This window comes from Geotrypetes seraphini, chromosome 6, assembly GCF_902459505.1.
Source record: "Geotrypetes seraphini chromosome 6, aGeoSer1.1, whole genome shotgun sequence".
Classification (NCBI taxonomy): Eukaryota; Metazoa; Chordata; class Amphibia; order Gymnophiona; family Dermophiidae; genus Geotrypetes; species Geotrypetes seraphini.
The window spans coordinates 249338686-249365153 of NC_047089.1; the positions used below are offsets into that span (position 1 = coordinate 249338686).

Here is a 26468-nt window from a genome sequence, read left to right on the forward strand (position 1 = left end):
GTAAGTGAATCGGGCTGGAGTAAAATCAGGTTGCAAACCGATCAGTACATGATAAGTTTGCTTTGTGAATCTAGCCCTATAAATGTGAGCCCAGGAAGCTTCTCCTGACACTATTACAGCACTTGCTGTGCATTAATGACAAAGCAACAGCTAAATGATCCAGTTAAAAAAAAATCATATTACTATCACATATTACTATTACATATCACTAGAAATTGGAAAAATTACATTAGACTAAACTACACCTTCTAGTGGAATTCGTTGTGCCATATATACAAAATGGAAAGAATAATTGCCATACAAAAAGGGAATTCTAATACAGTACTTTTAAAAAGATTTGGGGACCATCGATAACTTATTGTAATGATTAGACGCCTTTTTACACTGAAAGTATAATTATAATTATGGGAAGGGGTGGTTTATAGTTATATTATAGGTTTTATCAATATTTATGAATACAATACATGTATGTTATTTTTGATTATAATATTGTGAAAAGGGTGGGTGGGGAGGGAGATATTTTATGTATTTAAGATGATATATGGAAAATTTCAAGCAATGTATATGATTCAATTGATATAATATGGTGTGCTTGATGTAAGATGAAAAAATGAATAAAGATTTGGAAAAAAATAATAAAATCATATTAGCAAGATTGAATTTCAAAAATGCTGTTAGTCAAATTAGTTTAAACTAAGATTAGACAGAAGGGTATGTCATCCATGGCATCATTAGTAGACAAAATGGTTTCAAGTTAGGTGGACCAGAGAATGAAATCTAATGAAACAGTATGGAAAAATAAAAGAATCCAAGTTGATTATATAGTTATTTATTGTTATTATTTGTGATCTAGCAGTTTTTATTCCTTCTTCTCTGGGCTTTCAGCTTGGTTACAAACAGATTCTGCAGAATGGCATGTCAGAAATTAAACATGGTGCTATGAGTTTCTATTGATAACTATTCTGGATTTTTCCTTATTTTAACAGTCTCCTATCTAGCCCAGCCATTACAGTGATAATTGTTACTATGAACAATAAGTTACTACCTTGGGATTATCCTAAAATAGCTTTTTCAAAGGAAATATCCCATCCAATCAAAGCTTATTAGAATTAAACAATTTAACATATTTATTATTCATTAAATATAAGCAATTTCAAACATACATCTCATAATATCACAACAATCTTTTATTCAGAGCCCACCACTCATTCTACACGCACAGGGGCAGATTCTATAAATCAGAATGTGTGTTTAAAAAAGCCCTGAGGCAGGCCGCCTATACTGTAGGCGTTTGTCGCAGGTGCAGGGAGATGCCTAGAGACACTTAAGTTCACCCAAGGCTGGGTGTGGTTTCGCATTGAAGTGGACTTGGGCGAGCTTAAGCAGCACTAGGCTTCTCCCTAGGGCTGCAACAGACGCCTGAAATGTGGGTCAGCAAAATACTGGATTACATTTCAAAAGCTAAAATTAGGCGTGGCTGAGCTGATCACGGCACAGGAATCCCCGATCAGCTGGCTAGGGACTGAAGGCCCAAAAACAAAAAGTAGAAGAAATCAAATTCTTTTGATAAAGGGGAAAACCAAAAAGGAAATAAAGTAAAACACTGAAGAAAATAAACACAGGAAGGTACAAAAAAACTCAAGTTTGATGCACCTTGGACTAACTCCAAAGAACACAGCTTCTCAGCTCTGTGGAAAACAGAACTTTTGATGGTCTGACAAGCTGATGTCGGGCGGGACGGCACTGGTGCATGCACAGTACAGGTAGTTTTGAAACTTAAATTTATTTTAAAGTGACAGTACACTTTTGCACTGTTTGTACCGAGCTCCGTGGATGACGTCACCCACATGTGAGAATATGCTGCCTGCTTGTCCTAGGATAAACAGCAGTACCACTGACCCACAAGCCATACCATACTGCATACAAGAAGATTCCTGAGATTTCTCATACAAGTCCAAGCCAGAACTGGGGGAGTCTATGTGGGATAGAGCTTTGGTCTGCACAATAAGCAAATCATTATCATACATTGTATAAAGCTTAAGAAACCTACATAGCACTCAAATGTATTTACTCAGCAGATAACAGCACATATTGCACAATAAAACACTGAATCTTACTAAGGTGTTTTGGCAAATACCTGTGGTTCTACATCAAGTATTGCAATTAGTCCTTGCTCATGGATCTTGCGTATCGTTTCCAGTTTAGTCCCATACATAGCATCCTCATGGCTGCCATATTCTAGGTACTCATTATTGGAGATGTCTTGCATCATTTGGTCATGTGATACAAAGTAGTAGTTTTTCCCGTTATCTTCATCTTTCTTTGGAGGTCTGGTTGTGTCTGAGGTTTCAGTGAATAAAGAGAAGAATAAAAGCTAAGGTTGCATTAATCTGGTCAATATTCAACTTCTTTCTTTTATCTGAATATTTATTGAATTACAAGGAACAACATTGGATTTTTCAAGTGGATTTAATGAAAATGAATGGCCTTAATGTCAAATTAGAGTGGTAATTTAAATAAATCAAGGAAAGAAGCATTGTGAGCCTTCTTCTAATCAGACTGGGCCTACCAGTTATGTGATAATGAGTTTAAAGGGCAGCTAGAATGCCGCCAAAATGTTTTGAGTTGCATATGTAAAGTAAAATGTGTTATATATAAGAACCAGCAAAGTGCTTTGGTGTGAAAATGTGAGAAGTTGTTGTGGATCTTGAAAAAAGCTATGATTTTTTTTTCTGTTTTGAAGCAGACCACTTCCCTAATGAAGGAAATGAAACACTGGGCATGTTGTTGGCAGTGGGTCCAAACTAGCAAGCTAAATGCAAGTTTGATTACTGTTTATTTAGAAATCTAGAAATTTAAAAAACATAAGACCTATAACATAAAACTTTATATTAAACAAAGTAGGGACTGATGATGATTTAAGGTGAGCTGCAAGTAGTAAAGCACTGCTTGCTTGAAATAACATTTATCCTCTCTAATGGTCCTTTTTTATTATTATTTGTGAATAATTTATAACTTTCTGTTGATGAAGATGAGATTATTCTAAAATATATTAGTATATGGATGGTATCACTGGGATATTGCTGAATTTTATGTGAAATCTCCCAGGATTAATGCTGGAGCCCCTTTAAATTGATTAAAAAACGTAGCACATTGATAAGGCAAGAATGCCTTTGGATAAATCCAAGTTGCCATTGTTCCATTAACACATGTTCAATAATTTTGTTATAATAGTTTCTACCTTCTGCCTTGCACAGATCCCAGGCTCATTGGTCTGCAGTTCCTTGGATCACCCCTAGAACCCTTTTAAACTTTATAATAGGTGATCTTCACTGAAAGGCTCACGTGTCAGTGGCAGCTCCTTCACTTTCTTCCATCAATGCCCTTCATCTACAGGATTGTTGCTGGCATTGTTTTGGAACAGCTCTTATGTTTCTCTCATGCACTATCTGTCTCAGAGAATCTGAGCCTTACAATGCTATTTGCATGAGATCTATGAGCAGTGAAGGAGTTTAGGTACCAACATGGCTCAAACTCATGAAGAGCTGCAAATTGCCAGAGATGGCACAGGAAACAAGCATTCAGGGAAGGTACAGCAGAGATAACTAGTTTGGAAGGGCTAGGGTGGGGCAATTATGAAGTTGACTGTTAGGAGAGGAGGATGAGGGCTGAGACTAGCTAGGATGGGGTGGTGGCAGAATTTGTACTGGGGGAGAAGAGATGAAAAGAAAGAATGTTTTGAGAAAGATGAGTTGAGGAGAGACAGGCTGAGGATAAAGAGTATTTTAACAGACTATTTTAATTTCTAGGTGTGCTCCCTGTTTCTTACCTTTTGCAGGCCTGAAGCCTGACAAAGCCATGAACTATCTTTTCTGAGTAATACTTGGGATACTATAAGACTTTCTTTAGCACTGTTCTGGTTGACATACTCCCTGTCTGAAGATTAGGGGGAGAGCTGTTTACACATATGACAGAGGAATGAGGTAATCCTTGTTAGCAAACCATCCTGTACCAGAACTGATAAGGGTTATCATCTGGATGGCTAAAAATCTCTCATTATCTGATGTTGTATATCATCTGCAAGTCAGGTTAGATGGTTACTGCGGATGGGCAGACTAGATGGGTCTCATTTGGCCTTTATCTGCCATCATGTTTCTATGTTTATAGGTGTATATAAAACCTGATTGATCCAGAAGTCAACTGGTAACTGTTGGGGAGCACAGCAAAGACTGGGCTTTGCTGAGAGTTTTGATTCCAAAAAAGAGAAGAGCTGATGGTGTACACATCTCTCTAAAGAGAGGAGCCCAAATTGCCAGTAATATCTAGGAATTGTACCTCTACATAGTGTTCAGGAGCTCATTATTTACAGACTGTGGAAGTCTAGCTTTTTGTGCTGTGCAGGGATGTGTCTAGTTTATCCCCGATACCAACTACCTTCACCAACTGGATGTCATCACCAAGGATGCTGCCAGCCGCAATGAGAACGTAAGAACAGCCTTACTGGATCAAACCAAAGGTATATCAAGCCTAGTAGCCCGTTCTCATGGTGGCCAATCCAGGTCACTAGTACCTGCCAAAACCCAAGAGTAGCAACATTCCATGCTGCCAATCCAATGCAATCAATGGCTTGCCCCATGTTTTTCTCAATAACAGTCTATGGAATTTTCCTCCAGGAAATTGTCCAAACCCTTCTTAAAAACAGCTAAGCTATCTGCTCTTACCACAACCTCTGTCAATGCATTCCAGAGTGAAAGGATCACATCTGTAGTTTTTAGGCTTAGATACTTGTCTGCCCTTAGCTTGCAAAGGATAAGTTCTATTCTCAGATACAAAGTCTTTTCAGGAAATCATTGGAGGCAGAGCTTAGGAAATTGGAAGACTGGGCGTCCAAGTGGCAGATGAAATTTAATGTGGCCAAATTCAAAGTGACGCATATTGGGAAGAATAACCCAAATCACAGTTACCGGATGCTTGGAGGTTAGTGTCCCAAAAAAGGGATCTGGGTGTCATTGTAGACAATACGATGAAGCCTTCCGTCCAATGTGTGGTGGTGGTGGCCAAAAAAGCAAACAAGATGCTAGGAATTATTAAAATAGGGATAGTTAACAAAGCTAAAGATATTATAATGTCTCTGTATCACTCCATGGTGTGACCTTACCTGGAGTACTGCGTTCAATTCTGGTTTCCTTATCTCAAGAAAGATATAGCGGCACTAGAAAAGGTTCAAAGAAAAGCGATCAAGATGATAAAGGGGATGGAACTCCTATCGTATGAGGAAAGACTAAAAAGGTTAGGGCTCTTCAGCTTTGAAAAAAGAAGGATGAGGGGTGATATGATTGAAGTTTACAAAATCCTGAGTGGAATAGAACAGGTACAAGTGGATTGATTTTTCACTCCATCAAAAATTACAAAGACTAGGGGACACTCGATGAAACTGCAAGGAAATACTTTTTTCACTCAGAGAATAGTTTGGACAAATTCCTGGAGGAAAAGTCCATTGTCTGTTATTAAGACATGGGGGAAACCTCTGCTTGCCCTGGATTGGTAGCATAGAATGTTGCTACTCTTTGGGTTTTGGCCAGGTACTAGAAACCTGGATTGACCACCATGAGAATGTACCACTGGGCTTGATGGACCATTGGTCTGACCTAGTAAGACTATTCTTACGTTCTTATTGTAGTCCTTCAACAGAATATATATGTAAATATCTACTTTGTATAATCCTTATTATCTACTTTTTAAGCTTGCCTGCCATATTAGCTGTTATTATTATTATCCTATAATAAATAATATATACATATTTCTCGCTTGGCAATTTTCATCTTGTGTGTAGACTACACCTGAACTTCTAGAGCCAAATATAGGGAGACATGTCATACTTTTAGCAGCTGAAGTCAGATTTATTACTATTCTGAGTGGTTATAAGTCTTTATATGAACCTACAAATAACACATTTTGCTCTGTGTTGTATGCAAGGCAAGGAAGAGGCACTGTGGATCCATTTGGAAAGAGGAAATGGTGAATATATATACATTGGTGTGAAATACAGGCCTCCTTCACAAATGGAAAAAGTGGACAGAGATTTAATAGTAGACATTCAGAATCTATCTAAGAAAGGGAAGTTTTATTAATAGGTGATTTTAACATGCTAGATGTTGATTGGGGCATCCCTATTGCGGGGACTTCTAGAAGTAGGGAGATCCTGGATTTTGTACAAGGAGAACTGTTCCAGCAGTTGGTAATGGAACCCATGCGGGTTGAGGTCATACTGGATTTAGTGCTTATAAACAGGGAAAGTGTTTCTGTTACAGTGGATGATCATCTGGCATCCAGTGATCACTACTTGGTACAGTTTAATATTAAGATGGGTATAGAGAAGGCTCATTCAAAAGCAAAGAGGGGAGAGAGAGCATATTTCTGAGGTGTCTGCAGTTGGAAAGAGGGGCTTTTCATGCCTATTACCTGCTGCTTCCCTGTCTTCTCAGCGTTTTAAAGGTCCAAACAGTGCTGCTGAGGGGCACCTATACCATCAGCGAGGCCCCTGCCATCTGACTTAAAAACGCTGCAGCCTCTGTGGCACGTGGCCACAGGGCATGGCCAAAGGGGCACACCAGGCTCCTTGGAGACAGTTGGAGCGAGGTTAGTGAGTGGTTTCCCCTTTGATTTATGTCTGTATAATGATATTGTCAAAATTTTCTTCTAACGGGGAAATGTAAAGTAAAAGTTAGTCTCAACTCCTGTATCTTCAGGCCCAATGGATAAACATTTGACATCTATAGAGGTTAATACTAAACAGACTAATTTTCAAGAGCCTCACTTAGCTCTCCTGAAAGAACTCTTCCTCTCCCTCCTTTAAATCCTGTTCAACTGGCACCCGAAGTTGGTACTAGTGCTTCTAAGGAAGCCTCAGCGCCCCAGACTGCCCATGTAGTATCCTATGAAAAAATGCCTCAAATCACACCAATGGTTGAGGATCTGGAAGGCTCTGAAGAAAATAAACAGGAAGTGACTCTAAAAGACTTGTGGCAAATTAATATTAGGATGGAGAAAATGTTGAAATTAGTCATGACTCAGTCTCAGGATTTTTCAAAGGAGGTGGTAGAAAAACTAGTGAAAGTTGATTCTAATATTAAAGTTTTGGATGAACGCACAATTAAGATAGAGAAGCAAGTTTCTAACCTACAAGCATCTTCCATGTCAGCAATAAAGAATTCACATTCTATACATGTTAAACTAGAAATAAAGGAAAATGCTACAAGGGCAAGAAACTTGCGACTGATTAATTTTCCTGAAACACGTTTGATCTTTCCTGAGATTCTTTTTCGTAACTCTGAATCAGTTTAACTAACTCTGAATCAGTACCTATTTCTACACTCTATTATATACCTAAGAAACAAAAAATTACAGTGGAACAAAGACTAGACCAATTGGTTTCTATTGATATGAATTTGACGGAATTTCTTGAAGACTCACAAGATACAATACAAACCAGGTCTACCCTCTTAGTTTCATGTACAAATGAGAGTGATAAGGTACTGATAATGAAACTATATTTTAAAAATAAACAGGCAATATTTTGTGGGGCTAGAATCCAAATATTTCCAGATGTGGCAAGAGTAACCCAACAGACGAAAAGCTTTTTTAGCTTCGAAATCTAAGGTAGTGGAATCCGGTGCCACATTTTTTCTGAAATTTCCGTGTAAGTGTTTGATAACTTTTCAGGATAAGGATTACGTATTTTTTTTATCCTATTCAATTAGAGTATTTTCTTGAACATTCTTAGTAACCCTCCTTTTTGTAAGTTGGGGTAGAATTTTCCTTTCTTGGTTATGATAATTTCAATGAAAATAGGAGTTTAAATAGATAAATGCCTCTATAAAATTAAGGGTGTTATCCCTTATTGATTACTAAATTTTATGTTATTATGTAATATAATTCTTTCTCCTCAATGATGTGGGCTTGATGGGATTTCTGATTTTCTATGACTAATTTAAGTTGTATTAAGAAATAATATTTATATATTTTTTGTGTAAATTCCCATATCCTGTATACTTGTTTGGATACATTAATAAATTTCAATAAAAAAAGCGAAGATTCTAGACTATTTTGTTCAGATTGGGGATTACGTCAAGGAATTGTTGTCTGGATGGGAACGGCTAGGAGTGGAAATGCAGTGGGCAAAACTGAAAGGAATAATTGTAAGGACTACACACCTTTTTGTGAGGCAAGTACCGGTAAGTAAAAGTAAGAGGAAAAGAAGGTCGCTTTGGTTCTCAAAAGTTGTAGCTGAGAAAGTAAGGAATAAGAGCCTAGCTTTCATAAACTACAAAAGATCACAGAAAGAGGAAGACATGCAAAAGTATCTGGAAAAGTTAAGAGGCTGGTTGTGTAATCAGGAAAGCAAAGATGCAAATGGAAGAAAAAATAGCTGATACAGTAAAAAGGGGAGACAAGACCATTTTTAGATTTATTGGTGATAGGAAAGTGCAAAAGTGGCATTGTGAGACTCAAAGGTGAAGGGGAGAAATATGGAGAAACTGATAAAAAAAGGCTGAATTGCTTAACATATATTTCTGTTGTGTTTACGGCTGAAGTGCAGGGAGCAGGACCACAGAAGACAAACATGAATAGGGATGAAGGAGTAGTAGACCCTGATCGATTTTCAGACAGTTGTTTGTGAGGAGCTAGCTAAAATAAAGACAAAGTTTTGGGGCCAGATGGTGTACATCTGAAGATGCTGAAGGAACTTAAGAAAGTTCTGGTCAGCTCTGCTGACCTGACCTTTTCAATGAGTCTCTAAAATCAGGAGTGGTACTGGAGGACTGGAGAAGGGCAGATGTGGTTCTTCTCCACAAAAGTGGAAGTAAGAAAGAAGTAGGGAATTACAGGCCGGTAAGTCTGATTTCTGTGGTAAGCAAATTAATGGAAACGCTTTTAAAACAGAGAACGGTGAAGTTTCTGGAATCCGGGTGGATTACAGGACCCAAGGCAACATGGATTCACTAGAGGTATGTCTTGTCACACAAGTCTGATCAATTTCTTTGACTGGGTAACCAAAGAATTGGATAGAGGGGTGGTAGACCCTGATCGATTTTCAGAGGGTTGTGTTCATGAGGAGCTAGCTAAAATAAAGGAGACAAAGCAATGGGGCCGGATGGTATTGAAGGAACTTAGGGAAGTTCACCTTTTCAATGCTTCTCTAGAGTTGGGAGTTGTACCCGAGGACTGGAAAAGGGCAGAAGTGGTCCCTATCCACAAAAGTGGAAGTAAGGAAGAAGTAGGGATTTACAGGCAGGTAAGTCTGACTTGTGGTAAGCAAATTAATGGAAACACTTTTAAAACAGAGAAGGGTGAAGTTTCTGGAATCCAGTGGATTACAGGCCCCAAGCAACATGGATTCACTAGAGGTAGGTCTTGTCAGACAAATTTGATCAATTCCTTGATTTGGATAGAGGGCGTACGCTAAATGTGGTTTATTTAGATTTTAGCAAAGCCTTTGACAGTGTTCCACACAGTCGTCTAAATAAATAAACCGAGTGCCCTTGGGATGGGTCCCAAAGTGACAGGCTGGGTCAAGAACTGGTTGAGTGGAAGATGTTAGAAGGTAGTGATCAATGGAGATTGCTCTGAGGAAAGGGATGTTACCAGTGGTGTGCCTTAAGGTTCTGTTCTTGGGCCTGTTCTTTTTAATATTTTTATAAATGATATTGCTGAAGGTCTGTTGGGTAAGATTTGCCTCTTTGTGGATGATATCAAAATCTGCAACAGGGTAGACACCCAGGATGGGGTGAATAATGTGAAGAAAAACCTGAAAAAGTATGAAAATTGGTCTGAAATTTGGCAGCTAAAATGTAATGCTAAGAAATGCAAGGTCATGCATTTGAGACTGTGTCTAAATTCAGGAAAGCCTGGGATAGGCACGTGGGATCTCTGAGAGAGAGAAAGAGATAATGGTTACTGCAGATGGACAGACTGGATGGGTCATTTGGCCTTTATCTGCCATCATGTTTCTATGCACTTGAATAGCTGGCTGGAGCAGGTTCTGCTCTCACACTCAAACTCATTTTACAAAAGTGACCCTTGCATCAAAAATTATAATGTCACATATCTATAAATGTTTATACAAACAGCTTTTCTGTGAAATTTGTACAGCATTTTACTTTTATTTATTCAATTTTCTATACTGTTCTCCCAGGAGAGCTCAGAAAGGTCTACAGCACTGTTTTTCAACCTTTTTACACCTATGGACCGGCAGAAATAAAAGAATTATTCTGTGGACCAGCATCAGTCCGTGGACTGGCGGTTGATGAACACTGGGCTAAGTCGTGGGCCAGACCCCGCCCATCTCTACCCAATCTCCACCCCAGACCCTGCCCCCATAATAGTACTAATTGTAACACTATTTTTTCCATTCATTTTTCACAGATACACAATATAATCTTAACACCACATAATGGTTAACCACAAAATTAAACTACACAAATGTTTTATTATTTGTACACTTGATGTAAGATTGAAAATGAATAAAGAATTAAAAAAAAAACCTAAACTACACAAAGCACACTGACAGCAGATGTAAATTCTCAAAATTGACATAATTCAATCACTAAATTCAAAAATAAAATCATTCCCCCTTACCTTTGTTATCTCCCTCCCTCCATGCTATGCCTTACCTTCTGGCCTGCTCCCGCCTGGCCATTTTATGCCACCCCCGGTATTATCTTCAGGCCGGCTCCCTCTTCCTCACTGATGCAGTGTACAAAGCTGTGGGCAGCAGCTCCTTGCACGTCCCGTGCTTTATCTGGAAGCCTTCCCTCTGATGTTGCAATGTCAGAGAGAAGGCTTCCGTTTCAGGCACAGGATGCGCGTAGGAGCCACTGCCCGTGGCTTTGCGCACTGAATCAGTGAGGAAGAGGGAGCTGGCTCAAAGATAACGCCGCATCGATCGCACCGTGGACCGGCGGTTGAAGAACACAGCTTTGGGCCTGATGCACATGCTGGCGCTGTGGACCGGCAGGAAATTTCTGTGGACCGGCACCGGTCCATGGTCCGGTGGTTGAAGAACACTGGTCTACAGTACTTCCCTGATATTAGCAGGGGGTTTCGTTCCAGCAACCTCCATGAATTTCAAAAAACTGCAAATATGTTTTTTTGCCTGTCAAAAGGCAGGAGAGGGCAACTGGAGCGCTGGCGAGTTTAGAAAATCACTTGCGGTATGCTCTGACCGCCGCTTCCTGTTACTCAAGGCTACACCAATCAGAAGCTATTTTGACATGCAGCTCCTGATTGGTGTAGCCCGACTTTAGTACAGGAAGAGGTGGTTGGAGAATACTGCGAATTAGTGAGTCCCAGAACTGTGAATTCACGGGGAAACACTGTACATGAATTTATTCAGGTACTCAAGCATTTTTCCCTGTCTGTTCAGGCGGGCTCACAATCTATCTAATGTACCTGGGGCAATGGGGAGATTAAGTGACTTGCCCAGGGTCACAAGGAGCAGTGTGGCATTGAACCTACAACTTCAGAGTGCTGAGGATGTAGCTTTAACCACAGCGCCACACTCTCCCCCTCCAGGAAATAGGAGTCAAAGAGCAGAAGCTACTTACGTGGAATAGGATATGCAAATCTGTCTGGGTGTTTGGTGATGAGTGTGTTTTTTATATGTCTTCTTCCTACACCATGTGCACCTATTTTAATGAAACAGGAAGAAAAGTGAAAGCAACAATTTAAACACAACTCTGAATTTGTAAGCCACATTTTCACTTCTGCATAAGATATTTACTTTTACCTAGCAAAACTAGCGTTTTCCTTTTGAATGCAGGCAGTTTCACAACTTCTTCATATGTGACCAAATCTAATTGATCAAAAACTGAAAAGAAAATAAAGGTATTCATGTTAATTTCATACACAAATAAGCTCTTACTTATGCTCAAATCTAATATAAAGTACAGTTTTAGGAACCAACCAAAGCTGTCCCTTATGAACAATAACTTTCCAGGAATAACCAATAACAGTTCTATTTTCCTGATAGTACTCAATTCTTTGCACTGTCATTTGCAAAAATATAAGGATTCTGACAGTTAAATTTCTCTAAATGTATTTCAAATTCATGATCTATGCATTATTACTGACAAATCTGCATGCCTTTCATGCATTGTTCAATAAATTTAATGAAAATGGCATGCTATTTATATAATCACAAAAGTAGGAAAAAAAAAGAAGAGATAGATTGATTACAACAGACAGCAAAAGACATGAATATAGTAACAAGAAAACCTCAGCAAAGGATGAGAAAAAATGAAAAAAAATTAGAAAGGGCACATATATGTGGGCACAATAGTCTATATACTGTAGCTGGCAAGGTAGATTGGGGAGTTCTTTAAAAATATTTGACTGTGACTAAGGGTTTCCTCAAGTCTTAAATTGCACCTCGGATGTTCTAGAATTGCAAAACTGCAGCAGGCAAATCTCTTTTTCTTCATTTGTAATATTTTAAAACAGTCCCTTATTTTCTCAGATGAGTAGAAAACTGCATGGAAATGACTGAATCACTATGTATCATCTTCCTGGATGCAATAGCAGACATTGAAGACACATACTGGAATATTCAACCATGTTCGACCAACACTCTTCAAATCTATATTAAAATTCATGGAAAAAAAAACTCAAGATAGCAGAATCCTCTATTAGAAAATGTTCTTATTTCCAATATATCAATACAGGTTTTGAGCTCCATTTTACTGGGAATTGAGAAAATTTACATGGGATCACTGGCCTCCATACTTTCATTCTGTTTTGACTCAAGGAGCTGCTTGGATAAAAGGACACCTTTGGTGGTTTGGATGCCTATTGCCTACCCCTATGCCACCATGATATATACTTTCACTAGTAAAGCAATACTTGTTTTTACAACCCTGGTTACTAAGCAAAATGTTTCTCATTTACTAAGATGAGTTAGGTGCTAACATGTGCCTAAAGCAGCTTAAAATGATGTACTGGGGAAGCACCAAATGTGCATGTGCTGTGTGATAAAAATACTGTAAGTGAGCATGTCTCTGTTAAATACTTAGTACATCTACATGTTTGTGACCATACATCAGGGGTACTGAGAAATTGAGTGCTGTTCACAAGAGGTGATGCTTTGTAAGTATATGTATACAATAACTTGTCATGTAAAACGTCTCCAGAGCTGGTTTTGCTCCCACGGGCCTGTATCTTGTGGACTCTGTGTGGTTCTTTAGACAACATAAGAATAGCCATATTGGGTCAGACCAATGGTCTATCTAGCCCAGTATCCTGTTCCACAGTGGCCAATCCAGGTCACAAGAACCTGGCAAAAACCCAAATAGTAGCAACATTCCATGCAACCAATCCCAGTGCAAGCACTAGCTTTCCCCGTGTCTGACTTCTGACAATTATATTAAATGGATACTATTCTGTGAAGAAGAAAATAAGCCAATTATGTTTCACCAGAAATATTTTCTGAAGCTAGGGGTGGGGGTTTGCATTAGTGACAGCTAGCCCTATTAATGCAGTGGTGGATACAGGGTTAAGGGTTAGGGTGTACCTTGCTGGTTGCATGTTGACAATTTTACCCTGCCCATGCTGGAGGAAATCATCATGTATTATCAAGGCTCAACATGAGTTGTTAGCTCCCAGTTTAAGCATGGCACAGTGCGTACAAGGCGTTATGACAGCCTATAAGAGAAAATTGGGGTGGTCTTTAAAAGTGATATTTTGGGGGGTGTTGGGGCTAGAGATAGGGTCCCCTACCTCTAAAATTGCCATTTTTTGACCCCTAGTGTAGCTCCCATGGTTCGTTTTTTGTATCACCTTCCTGGCTCGGCGGTGTTGGTTAATGGTATGGTTTCTGGTTATTTCCTGGTGGAGTATGACACCCGTCAGGGTTGTCCTCTTTTCCCTTTATTGTATCCTTGGAGCCTTTACTATGGCGGATTTGGGAGGACGGATTGGTTTTTGGGTTGTCTATGGGGTGGGAGGAGGTGCGTTGTCTGGCATTTGCGGATAATATTTTGCTCCTGTTGATCCAACCAGGTCGGCCTCTCCAAAGGGCACTGCAATTGGTTGGTGATCATGGGAGGGTGTCTGGTTTGGAGTCAAATTTGGAAAAATCAGAGGCTTTGGCTATAGGTGGGTATGCGTACGCAGATTGGTCGATCCCCTTCCCTCTGCGCAAGGTGGCACACAAACTTAAATATTTGGGGGTAGATATAACCGGCAATTTATCCTGGGCCTATAAGGAAAATTTCACAGCATTATTGAACAGGTCAAGGGATCTATTGGGTCTTTGATCTCGCTTCTCTTTGTCCTTAAGGGGTCGAATTATACTCTACAAAATGGTTTTATTCCCTAAGTGGGTTTATGTGATGCAGACCTTTCCATTGTATATGACTAATAAGGATATAAACAAGTATCACACTATATTATGCAAATTTCTTTGAAATAATAGAAAACCCAGAATGACTCTTGCTCAATTATCTCTCCCCGTGAGGCGGGGTGGACTGGCGCTTCCTGATTTGAGGAGATATAACATAGCCTGCCTTCTTCGGCATCTGGTGGACTGGATCAAGAACACTCAGTTTTACACACCTGTCACTCTCGAGCAACAATTGATGGCCCCCACACATCTGATTATTATCTTCACGTCAAGCGCCCATATCGGATTTTTCCCACCAGGAATCATCCTTTGCTGAGATCCATGAGACAGTGTTGGCAATGGTTGTGTAAGCGTATGCATCTGCCTTTTACCTCCACGGTTCTGATGCCCCTGTGGGGTAATCGAGATCTGGATCCTGATGCTTCCAAACTTTACTTGCAGCGCTGGAGTGCTCGTGGTCTCTGCTATGTGTGAGATGTGATGTCGGAGGAGGGAGTGCCTCATTCTTTCCAGGACCTACAGGTGGAGGGTTTCTTGGAGGCTAGAGATTGGCTTTTCTACCGCCAGGTGTCTCACTATCTCCGATCCTTAGATGCTGCTACTTTGAACGAAGACAGGGCGAATGTGGTGTGAGACCTTGACCTGCCAGACTCGGATTAGTGTGTCTTTTCATCAAGTCAGTTTGGGCTGCTTTAATCCACCTTGGGAATTGCGGGAGACATGGACTATGTGGACCTTGCTCGTAAGTGGACAACTGACATACATGTTCCTATCACTGCTGACATAATTAAACAGGGAATATGGTTTGGAATTGAACATATTTTCCAAGCAGCAGAGAAGGAGCGGAACTATAAATTTTTGTTGAGAGCTTATTGTGCACCTAACAGAGCTTACAAGATGCGACTATGTGCTACTGACCAATGCAGTAAATGTCTTCAGGCTCATACTACACTTGGACATATGTTCTGGGCTTGTCCCTATATTTCTCAGTTTTGGTCGCAGCTAGTGGCTTATGTGGCGAGCCTATGGGAATGTACTTGGCGTTTACATCCCAGTTTTCTCTTTACTATGTCCACTCGCCTACATCCCATTAAGCCGGGATGAAAGGCATTTCTTCGAAAAGCCCTTATGTTTGGAAGAAAGAGTATTTTGGCCTGTTGGCTTTGTCCATGCCCTAATGGAAAGCACTCATGATACAACAAGTCTTATTGATTGCCGATATATTCCGGATTTAGACTCACGTGCTGGTCATCTTTTTGCTCAGTGTTGGACTCCTTTTAGTAATACACTGATGTCCTATATTAGAGGACAAATTTGGTACTGATTTGGTTGGATATTTCATGTTTTCCTGTACTGCTTCATAGTGTTTCACTTTGTCAACCCCATAGTTGCTGGAGAAGGGGGTTGGGGGGAGAAGACATGAGTTGGGGAATGTTGTGTTTTTGGAGTTCTATACGCTGATGTTGTACATTTTATGATCTCATTTATGGCAAACCAATAAAAATGATTTAACCATAATCCACATTGGGACCCTGAGGTAGTGGCAGCTGTGTGGAACCAGGATCTCTCCCCTTCTGAACACTAACATCGATAGTGAGCAAACTAATGGAAACTCTAATCAAACACCAATTAGATAAGATCCTGGATGAGGAGAATCTACGGGATCCCCGACAACATGGATTTACTAAGGGGAGATCCTGCCAATCCAACCTGATCAGCTTCTTTGACTGGGTAACGGGGAAGCTGGATATTGGGGAGTCCCTGGACATCGTGTACCTGGACTTTAGCAAAGCATTCGATAGCGTACCACACCGCAGGTTACTGAGCAAAATGAGTTCTATAGGATTAGGTAACACATTGACGAAATGGGTTGGGAGCTGGCTTGGAGGTAGGCTCCAAAGGGTGGTGGTGAACGGCACCCCCTCCGAAATGACGGAGGTGATTAGTGGAGTACCACAGGGCTCAGTCTTGGGCCCAATCCTATTCAACATCTTTATAAGAGACTTGGCAGAAGGGCTTCGAGGTAAAATAACATTATTCGCCGATGACGCCAAACTGAGTAATGTAGTGGGCAAATGCACAACAGACGAAGATTCAGTGCCCGACAACATGATGCACGACCTACTCCTACTGGAGCGATGGTCTAGGACATGGCAACTCAACTTCAATGCCAAAAAATGCAAAGTTATGCACCTGGGCAGCCAGAATCCATGCAAGTCTTATACCCTTAATGGCGAGATCCTAGCAAAAACGGTAGCAGAACGAGACTTGGGGGTAATCGTCAGTGAGGACATGAAGTCTGCCAATCAAGTGGAGCAGGCTTCGTCCAAGGCAAGACAAATCATGGGCTGCATACGAAGGGGTTTCGTCAGTCGTAAGGCGGAAGTCATTATGCCATTGTATAGATCCATGGTGAGGCCCCACCTGGAATACTGTGTGCAATTCTGGAGGCCGCATTATCGCAAGGATGTGCTGAGACTGGAGTCGGTGCAAAGAATGGCCACCCGGATGGTCTCGGGACTCAAGGATCTACCATACGAAAAACGGCTTGACAAATTACAGCTATACTCGCTCGAGGAGCGCAGAGAGAGGGGGGACATGATCGAGACGTTCAAGTATCTTACGGGCCGCATCGAGGCGGAGGAAGATATCTTCTTTTTCAAGGGTCCCAAGACAACAAGAGGGCATCCGTTGAAAATCAGGGGCGGGAAACTACGAGGTGACACCAGGAAATTCTTTTTCACTGAAAGAGTGGTTGATCGCTGGAATAGTCTTCCACTACAGGTGATTGAGGCCAGCAGCGTGTCTGATTTTAAGGCCAAATGGGATCGGCACATGGGATCTATTCACAGGGCAAAGGTAAGGGAAGGGACATTAAGGTGGGCAGACTAGATGGGCCGTGGGCCCTTATCTGCCGTCTATTTCTATGTTTCTATATTATGGGAACTGGAGTTCGTCTTCTTATGAAACATCTTCCTCGGCTGACTCGCTCCGTTGTGCTGCAGAAGCAGCACTTCAAGTTTCTTTTCCAGCTGCATGTATCTCCGTACTGGGCCTATGGTTCCAGATATGCCTCTCATGCTCAGTGTCCTAAGTGCCAGTCCACTCCTGCCGGCTTGCTTCATATGTTTTGGTCTTGTGACCGCCTCCAAACATTTTGGTCTTTTGTTGCACTGTACATGCAGTCTGCTCTGCATAAGCAGATTCCTTTGAGGGCGGATGTTCTTTTTTCTCAGGTGGTTCATTTGGGCTTGTCTAGAGGGGGGTAACATGTTACTGCAAAAAGCCTCCTTACTGGCCCAGAAATGTATCCTTTTGTTGTGGTGTCAAGCAGAAGCGCCCACCCTTACTATGTGGAGAAATTAACTGTTCACTTTGTTAAATTTTGAATATCTGGATGTCTGGAGGAGTTGTCCTTGTCCGTGGAGGAAATTCAGGAGAATATGGGCTCCTGTTTGGGAGGGATTGTCCCATAGAGCTAAAAGTTCTCTATTGAACTTTTGACACTGGTGTGCGGGGGTGGGGGGGGGGTTCAGGGGAGGGGTTTGGTTTATGCAGGTCTTTGTGAAGGAACAACACAGAAGACCTGATTGTTTCTGCTATGTTCCTCTTGTTTGCTGTTGTTGTGTTATATGTATTTAATAAAAACTTATTTAAAAAAAAAAAAAAAAAGATAGACTCCACAGTCCTCAGTTACACAGTACTAGCGCAGATCTTCCACTAATGAAAGTTTAGGTTCTTACCTGGATAATCTTATTTCTGTTAATCTTCAGAGGAGTCTGTACACGAACTGGCTTTCCAGAAGTGTGTCACTCACAGCTTTCCGTACCTCCCTCATTCCCAGTGGAATAGAGTGCCCCCTTCAGTTTGTTCCAAAGCAATCAATCTATACTGAATAGAATACAAAGAAGGAGGGGTAAAGGGGACTTCCTCACAAACATTATACATATCTGTTCCGCTCCGCAACCTATAAAAAGAAAACCAATTATTAACAAGCATTTATAACATAGCAGCAATAGTGAACCAACCTGCTGTATGCAACAAGCACTAACATCAAAGGAGCCAGAGCACAACAAGTCACTTATACAAGATTTTGTTATGCTTAGCCATCTGAATGACAGGAGAACTCCAATTCTGGAATTTAGAAATATCCAAGGCAGAAAGCAGACGAATCAGGAATACTGAGGGTGGGCCATACCATCTTCTGTGAAGGTTAACAGAAAGAAGATTATCCTGGTAAGAACCTAATCTTTCATTCTGTTACACCTACACAGGAGTCCAAATGTTAGGTAATGTATCAAAGCAATGGCCGACGCCTAGGGTGGGACAGAAGAGGACCCAAAGACAGTGTCTTCTCGAGCCGCCATGTCTACTCTGTAAAATCTTGTAAAGGTATGAAGAGTAGACCAAGTAGCTGCTTTACAAATCTCTGTAGGAAGAACTGCCTGAGACTCTGCCCATGAAGATGTGACACTCCTGGTCAAGTGTGCCTTAAGAGAAACCAGCTGCTTCTTGTCACAGACAATGTATGCTGACAAAATCGCCATTTGGCTATAGAAGCCCTTTAGAATGATGTTAAGATTCCAGGATGGAAAAGGTTGATATAGCAAAGGCCGCAATGAATCTGGTCACATCTGGATGAACTGCCAGCAAAACTTTACTTCCTTGCACCCAGAAGCATGAGAGGCCTGCCATGAGCTTTGAGGGATGCCACTGCAAGTTTTTTTCCCAGAAGGCCTGTGGAAAGGCAAGGATAACCGGAATGGGAGACTGTAGCAGCTCTACCCAATCCTTTTCACACCAGTGTTGAAAAAATCTTGGCACAGGCCACCATTGTGGAAGGCTTTTTAGCTTGGAATAGAGTAGCAATAACTACGTCCAAAAAGTCCTTACAAACTAGGACTGTGCACTCAAGAGCCATGCCTTAAGACCAAAGCATTCTGGATTCTCCATGGGAACTAGTCTCTGACTGAGAAGCTCTGGATGAATTGAGAGCTTGAAGCCATTTTGAAGACATACTAGGTCTGCATACCACAATCGGCAAGGCCAGTTCAGGGCAACTAGAATCACGAGTTCAGTATAAGTCACGATCCTGCGGATGACATGGCCCACCATGGAGTTGCAAAAAAGCGCAGAAATGGGGCCCAATCAGCACCTCTATGATGAAAATGAAGATCTTTAATTAGAATGATGCTGGTAGAGACTCAACGCTGTCAGTGTTTCAGCATACTATGCCTTTCTCAAGAGTCTATTCCATGTAAAAAACATAAAAAAGCATATATTAAATTATAATCAAAACGTATATAGAGTATATATTAAACTTAAAAATCTAACGTATAGTAAATAAAACCATTAATTAAAACAAATACCATATTTTTCACTCTATAATACGCACTTCCCCCCCCCCCCAAAAGTGAGTAGAAATAAGAGTGCATCTAAAGGAGCGAATATAAAAAAAACAACAATCCCGTACCTTTTTTTTCATCCCGGCAATCATCATCCATATTATTATAGTGTGACCATATGGCTCCAGAAAAAAGAGGACGGATTAAGACATCCGGGTTTTATTTCCATTGAAAGCAACCAAGATGTCTCAATCTGTTCTCCTTACTTCCATTGCTTTCAATGGAAGTAAAACCCGGATGTCTCAATCTGTCCCCTTTTTTCTGGAGCCATATGGTCACACTATGTAGTAAATAGCATAAACAAAACTTATAAATAACAGAAGTCACTTGTGAATTAGTGTCCAAACACAAATGTGAACTCAAAATGAATACAGTGATGTCACATACTGAACAGATCTTTGTTGTGAAAAGGGAAACCTACTTATGTGTGACTGGGCAAATGTACAAAACTAGTACAAGACAAACTTTAATTCCCACATTGTGAATAGGTGGGCCTTGGCAGGAAGCCTTTCTGGGAAAGGGATGAACTCGCGTGTCCAACCCTAAGCTTCCTGGTTCTTCTCTTTGACTGAAGAAGCGCCTTACTTTCAAGTTTTTGCCAAAAGCCATCAAATCCATTACCAGTCTGCCCCAGCGATGCATGAGTTTGAACGCTCTTTGGGAGAGAGACCATTCTCCTGGGTCTAGAGACTGCTGACTGAGAAAGTCAGCCTGAACATTTTCCACTCCAGCTATATGGGCTGAGAAAAGGACTTGTAAATGGGTTTCCACTCACTGGAACAGTATCTGAGCCTCCAGATGTAAGGGAACACTTCTGGTGCCTCCCTGTCTGTTCATATACACTACTGCTGTGGCGCTGTCTGAAAACACTCAGACTACTTTTTCCTCCAGGATCATGTCCAGAGTTTTCAAGGCTAGCAGAATGGCTTGGAGCTCCAGAAGGTTTGTGGACCACCCCTTCTGATGGTGAGTCTACTGGCCCTGAACTGAGCGTCCTCCGCAATAGGCTCCCCAGACAAACAGGCTAGAATCAGTCATGAGAGTCACCATTGACGTGATTCAGAGAGGCATTCCCTTCAACAAGGACCTGGAGCTACCAGCATAAGCGTTCCTCGCAGTCCCTGTCCAGGGGAGCTGCATCTGAAGAGAATGACGCTGAGAAGATACCAAGACAGATGAGCATCCTGGAGAGGCCGCATATGTGCCCTGGCCCAGGGAACAACCTCCAGGGAGGCTGCCATTGAACCCAGCACCTGACGGTAATACCAGGCAGTAGGAATTGGCATCACTAAGAGCTCTAAGATTTGTTTCCTTAGTTTCTGTTTGCATGGCTCAGGAAGAAAGTGTCGAACTGAATCCCCAGATATTCCAAACTCTGGATCGCTTCTAGATGGCTCTTCATGAAATTGACTATCCAGCCCAACCACTGTAGCAGATCTATTACCTGCTGCACTGCTTGGATGGAGCTCTGATTAGCCAATCGTCCAGATAGGGGTGCACCCAGATCCCCATTCTTTGGAGATGAGCCGCAACCACCATTACCCTTACTGAAAGCGCAGGGAGCCACTCATGATTGTGCACAGGGAAGTGGAAGGCTGTGCCTCCAGCTTCAATTTCTTGATCACATCTGCTATAAAATGGTGGACAGAAACAGAGCTGAACATCCAGTGTACCAAAGGCTCATCACCCTGGTTAAGTGTCAGAAATGCAACTTGGCTACTGGTCCCTAACAGGGTCCTCCTGGAGAGCTTCCGAGCCCTAGGACAATAGAGGCATTGAGTCTGATCTCCAATTATGCCAGCCTGGCTCCGAGTGGTCACTAGGACTGGGGACTGGCTTGTTTGGTGGAGAGGGCTCAGGAAGCGGACACGCTTCCAGGACTAATGGTGACACTTTTCTAGCTGCACAGTACATCCCAGGCCCATTAAAAATGGTCTCTACATGAGATTTACAAATTCAGGCAAAAAACCTTGTGCAGCTGACAGAAAGGAGCTCTGTAGGGCCTCCGACTGGGCTTTTGTGGGTTCCAGACTCCATGCATCTGCGCTTTGTGCCTTCACTGAATTCAGGCTCTGGACAGGACTTATTTTCCTATCTCCTGGACCCACAGTGGTTCCTCAGCCCTGGAGCACATGGATAGGGCAAAGCTTGAGGTTCCCACCCCACCCTTGTGTGCACTATGGCATGTGGTACATGGATTCTCCTCCACCGGCCATCCGGTGCAAACTTGACATGAAATAGTGTTCAAACACCCTGAGGAGCCCATCCTTATCGATTTTAGCAAAAATTGAGGGTTTTTTAGGAAGATAGAGGCTTCAGAAAAAAAAGATCATTTAAAATCCAAGATGGCCACTGCCAGAAATATCGCACCAAAAACATCCCATGGGGACTCTTTAGAAAAACCAAAAACACTTAAATAGGAATTTTGGAGGTGGAGGACCTGAACTCTTACCCCTGAAACCCTCAAAAATGAAATTTATGACACCCCCCCTGGATATAGGAAATAATGGGGCTGTACTTACAGATCAGTAAAAGTGCCTGCCTCTCAGCTTTCCTTGCAGCCTGAGAGAATGGAAAGGACTTTCTGCCTCAGAACTTCAAAAAAAGGCTCCAAACCAGGAAATCTTTGGGCTGCCAGTCAGACCAATCTCGACCAAGACTCCACTCCCATTGAACCTCGGAGCATGATAGGCGGGGTGTGTGTGTGGCAAATATGCAGCTGGCTCCCTGAAGCTGCGAGCTGGCTCCCAGAGGAACAGACCCTGAGCCCTGAAGTGGCACACAGCAGGCTGGCTCAACAGGTCCACTTGAGGGCTTGCCCTGCAAGCTGCAGTCTAGCACACAGCACCTGTGTCCTTTGCCAGGCAGAGAAACTCCAAATTGGGGTCTCAGGGCACTGAAGTCTCAACCCCCCCAAAAAAAACTTACAATTGATAATAATAAAAACTAAACAGAGGAGATCAGAAACACCTTTCAACAGTTCGCTAACAGAAGGATAAACTGAAGAGGGCACTCCACTTCACTGAGAATGAGGGAGCTACGTAAAGCTATGAGTGACACACTTCTGCAAAGCCAGTTCACGGCTGGGGATTGATCAGCTAACATACAGACTCTTGTGTAGATGTAACAGAAGCAATCTTTCTTCCCTTCAGTCTGTTCAGAATTTTGCTGCACACCATGTATTCTGCCAGTGTTATGCTCACGTTACCCCTCTCCTCATGTTGCTTCATTGGCTCCCTGTCTGCTACTACATACAGTTCAAACTCCTCTTACTAACCTATAAGTGTATTCACTCTACAGCTTCTTAATATCTCTCCTCTCTCCTATCCCCTTTCTGCACTCCCTCGTAATTGTTATTGGATTATTTTGTAATTGCTACTGGTTATATTATACACTTGACAACTCTCTGTATCTTCACTGTATACATACAGTCTCTTCTGTAAACCGCTCTGAACTGTTTTGTGGTATTGCGGTATACAAAAATAAAGTTATTATTATTATACTCTGCCTTGGAAACTCCATTTATCGGGCAAGTCTCTCTTGTCTGTACCTTTCTTCTCTAACTGCTAACTCCGTCCCTTCTGTCTTGTTGCACCATATGCCTGAAAAACCTGACTTGTTATGTTGGGCGGTATTGAAATCCAGGCTGAAAGCCTACTTTTTCTAAGCTGCATTTAAGTCCTAACACTACCAACTTGTAAAGCACCATATTTGTTTTGTCATTCCCTCTGTAGTCCTTTACCCTCTCTACTTCTTCATAGTAACATAGTAGATGACGGCAGATAAAGACCCGAATGGTCCATCCAGTTTGCCCAACCTGAATCAATTTAAATTTTTTAATTTTTTCTTCTTAGCTATTTCTGGGCAAGAATCCAAAACTTTACCCTGTACTGTGCTTGGGTTCCAACTGCCGAAATCTCTGTTAAGACTTACTCTAGCCCATCTACACCCTCCCAGCCATTGAAGCCCTCCCCAGCCCATCCTCCTCCTTTTGTATTTCCCTACATGATAGCATATATTGATTCACCATTTTTGTCTAGTGTGTCTATCATTAGACTGTAAGATCTTTCGAACAGGGACCATCTCTTGCGTGCATCTGGTAGCGCTATAGAAATAATAGTAGTAGTTTTTGGTTTCAAGATAACAATATTGAACTTATGCTATCGCAATGTATAAGAATGTGCAGAATCGTGTGTGATGTCACATACCAGTGTTCTCCCTAGGGCCTTTTAGCCGAGTGGTCTGCCCGGGTAATTTAGATGACCGCCCGGCTATCATCCGCTGTGAATTCTGCTGCTGCCTTTGGTGCTGCTCAACACACACACAAAAAAAAAACACGGCTTGGAGATTTCACGCCTTAGCCCATAGCTCTTAACGTATGCATGCCGGCTTCCCTTCTCTCCGAAACCGGAAGTTATGTCCAGGGGGGGAGAGAAGAGAAGGGAAGCCGGCACTCACATGTTAGAGCCCTGAAGCATGCGTTCGCTACAGGCTAAGGTGGGAGACAGGTCAGTGAAGCTTACAATTTGCTCTTCTTGTTGCCGGGTCCTGTCTACTTTCTGTTTCCGCGAAGGCAGGACCCGGCAGTATTTCCCCAATAGGTCGATCGAGATCTTGGGCCGATCAGTTTTCCTCTCCCCGACGGCAGAATTGATGTCAGGGAGAGAAATGCTGGTCGGCCCGAAGCAGGGAGAGCTTGCAGCAGCAGCGACTTTGGGGCCTGTTATCCGATGGCGGCGACTTGGGGGCCTGTTTCCCGATGGCAGCAGCAGTGGCTTGGTGGAGGGCAGGGAGAAAGAAAGAAAGAGGGCAGGCAGGGAGACAGAGGGAAAGAAGAGAAACAGAAAAAAAGAAAGGGGGCATGAAGAGAGAAGGAAAGAAAGGGAGGCAGGGAGAAAGAAAGGGTAGGGAGAGAGGAAGAAAAAGTTGGGGGAGGAAATGAGGTCTGGAGGAGAGGAAGCATACAGGCTGAAAAGAAGGGAAGAAAGATTGGATGCACAGTCAGAAGAAGAAAGTGCAACTAGAGACTCATGAAATCACCAGACAACAAGATAGGAAAAATGATTTTATTTTAAATTTAGTGATCAAAATGTGTCTGAATTTATATCTGCAGTCTATATTTTACACTATGGTCCCCTTTTACTAAACCGCAATAGAGGTTTTTAGCACAGGGAGCCTTTGAGCGTTGATAGCAGTGCTAGGCATTCAGCGCAGCTCCCTGCACTAAAAACTGCTATCGTGGTTTAGTAAAAAGGGAGGGGGTATATTTGTCTATTTTTGTATGGTTGTTACTGAGGTGACAGTGCATAGAGTCATCTGCTTTGACCTCTTTGAAAAAACCCTGGAATAGGAATGATAATTAACATTTTCTATGCGTACAGTGTGCTTTGTGGCTTTTTTTTATTTTATTGTTGGTAGATCATTTTGACTTGGCCATTTTAAAAGTAGCTCGCAAGCCCAAAAAGTTCTAGAACATCGCTCCTTAGTTTTATCAAGTGGTGCAGTGAGGGGCCAGCACTTTATATCTTATAATAATAACAACAACAGCTTATATACCGCAATACCGTGAAGTTCTATGCGGTTTACAAAGATTAAGCAAAGGTACAAATTGATTGACTTTAAGAGGGGAGGAGGAAGGAGGGTTAATAGGACAGGAAATCCATTTTTGAGGAGAGAGTGATCAATAGAACAAGTTAATTGCTATAGAGGGGAGAGAGAAGAGAGGATCAGTTGTCTAGATACTTTAGGAACAGGTGTGTTTTCAGACGTTTCCTAAATTCCTCATAAGTAGTGGGCGAAAATAATTGTTCTAGGTCTTTACCCCATGATGCTGCTTGGTGCGAGAGAAGATGTTCATGGTGTTTTTTCAGTTTACAACCTCTCACTGGGGGGGAAACAAAGTTGGAATGTGAGCTTCTCTTGTGTCTGTTGGCTGAGAAGACGAAAAGGTCAGTTATATATTTAGGGGCAAGTTCGTGTAGTGCTTTGAAGCAGAAGCAGGCAAATTTAAACTTTACGCGCGCCTCCATTGGCAGCCAATGCAGCTGTCGGTAGTAGGGTGTCACGTGGTCAAACTTCCTCAGCCCAAAGATCAGTTTGACCGCTGCATTTTGCATCAATTGTAAACGCTGCATGTTCTTTTGGGAAATTGCTAAATAGGCGATGTTACAGTAGTCAAGTAGACTCAGTACGAGGGATTGGACTAGGGTTCTGAATGCCGCTGTATCGAAATAAGCTTTAATGGATCTGAGTTTCCAGAGAGTGAAAAATCCCTTTCTGATCAAGGAGTCCACCTGGTCTCTCATGGATAGGCACTGATCCAAAGTTACACCTAGTATCTTTAGGGTAGGTTGGATAGGGTAATTAAGATTATTGATACATAGTGGTGATTTGGTGTCAAGCGGATGTGGCGAAGCAACGAAGAAAGTTGTCTTTTCTGAATTAAGTTTGAGCCTAAAGGTTGTCATCCAGTGCTCCATCACGTTTATGGCTTCTGAAGCTTTAGGAATAGTTTCAGAGATAGAATTAACGAATGGGATGATGATCGTAAAATCATCTGCATAACTAAATCTTATCTCCTCATGTACAGCACAGTTCTTTATTCTAAGCAGCTCTGGCACTAATAGTACTACGGGTGCCTTATGCTACTTTCACTACCACTTGCA

General features: G+C 41.9%; 1 protein-coding gene across 11 annotated transcripts in view; it reads right to left on the reverse strand.

The window, feature by feature from the left end:
* Nucleotides 1-26468, reverse strand: part of CASK (calcium/calmodulin dependent serine protein kinase) — a 770397-nt gene that overhangs the window by 37353 nt on the left and 706576 nt on the right. For all 11 annotated transcript variants that reach the window (XM_033947671.1, XM_033947669.1, XM_033947668.1 and 8 more), the window contains 3 exons: nucleotides 11789-11869; nucleotides 11607-11687; nucleotides 2138-2340 (listed from right to left, as the gene is read on the reverse strand). In XM_033947671.1, coding sequence (XP_033803562.1) covers nucleotides 2138-2340; nucleotides 11607-11687; nucleotides 11789-11869 — 365 coding nt within the window. The remainder of the gene's footprint in view (nucleotides 1-2137; nucleotides 2341-11606; nucleotides 11688-11788; nucleotides 11870-26468) is intronic.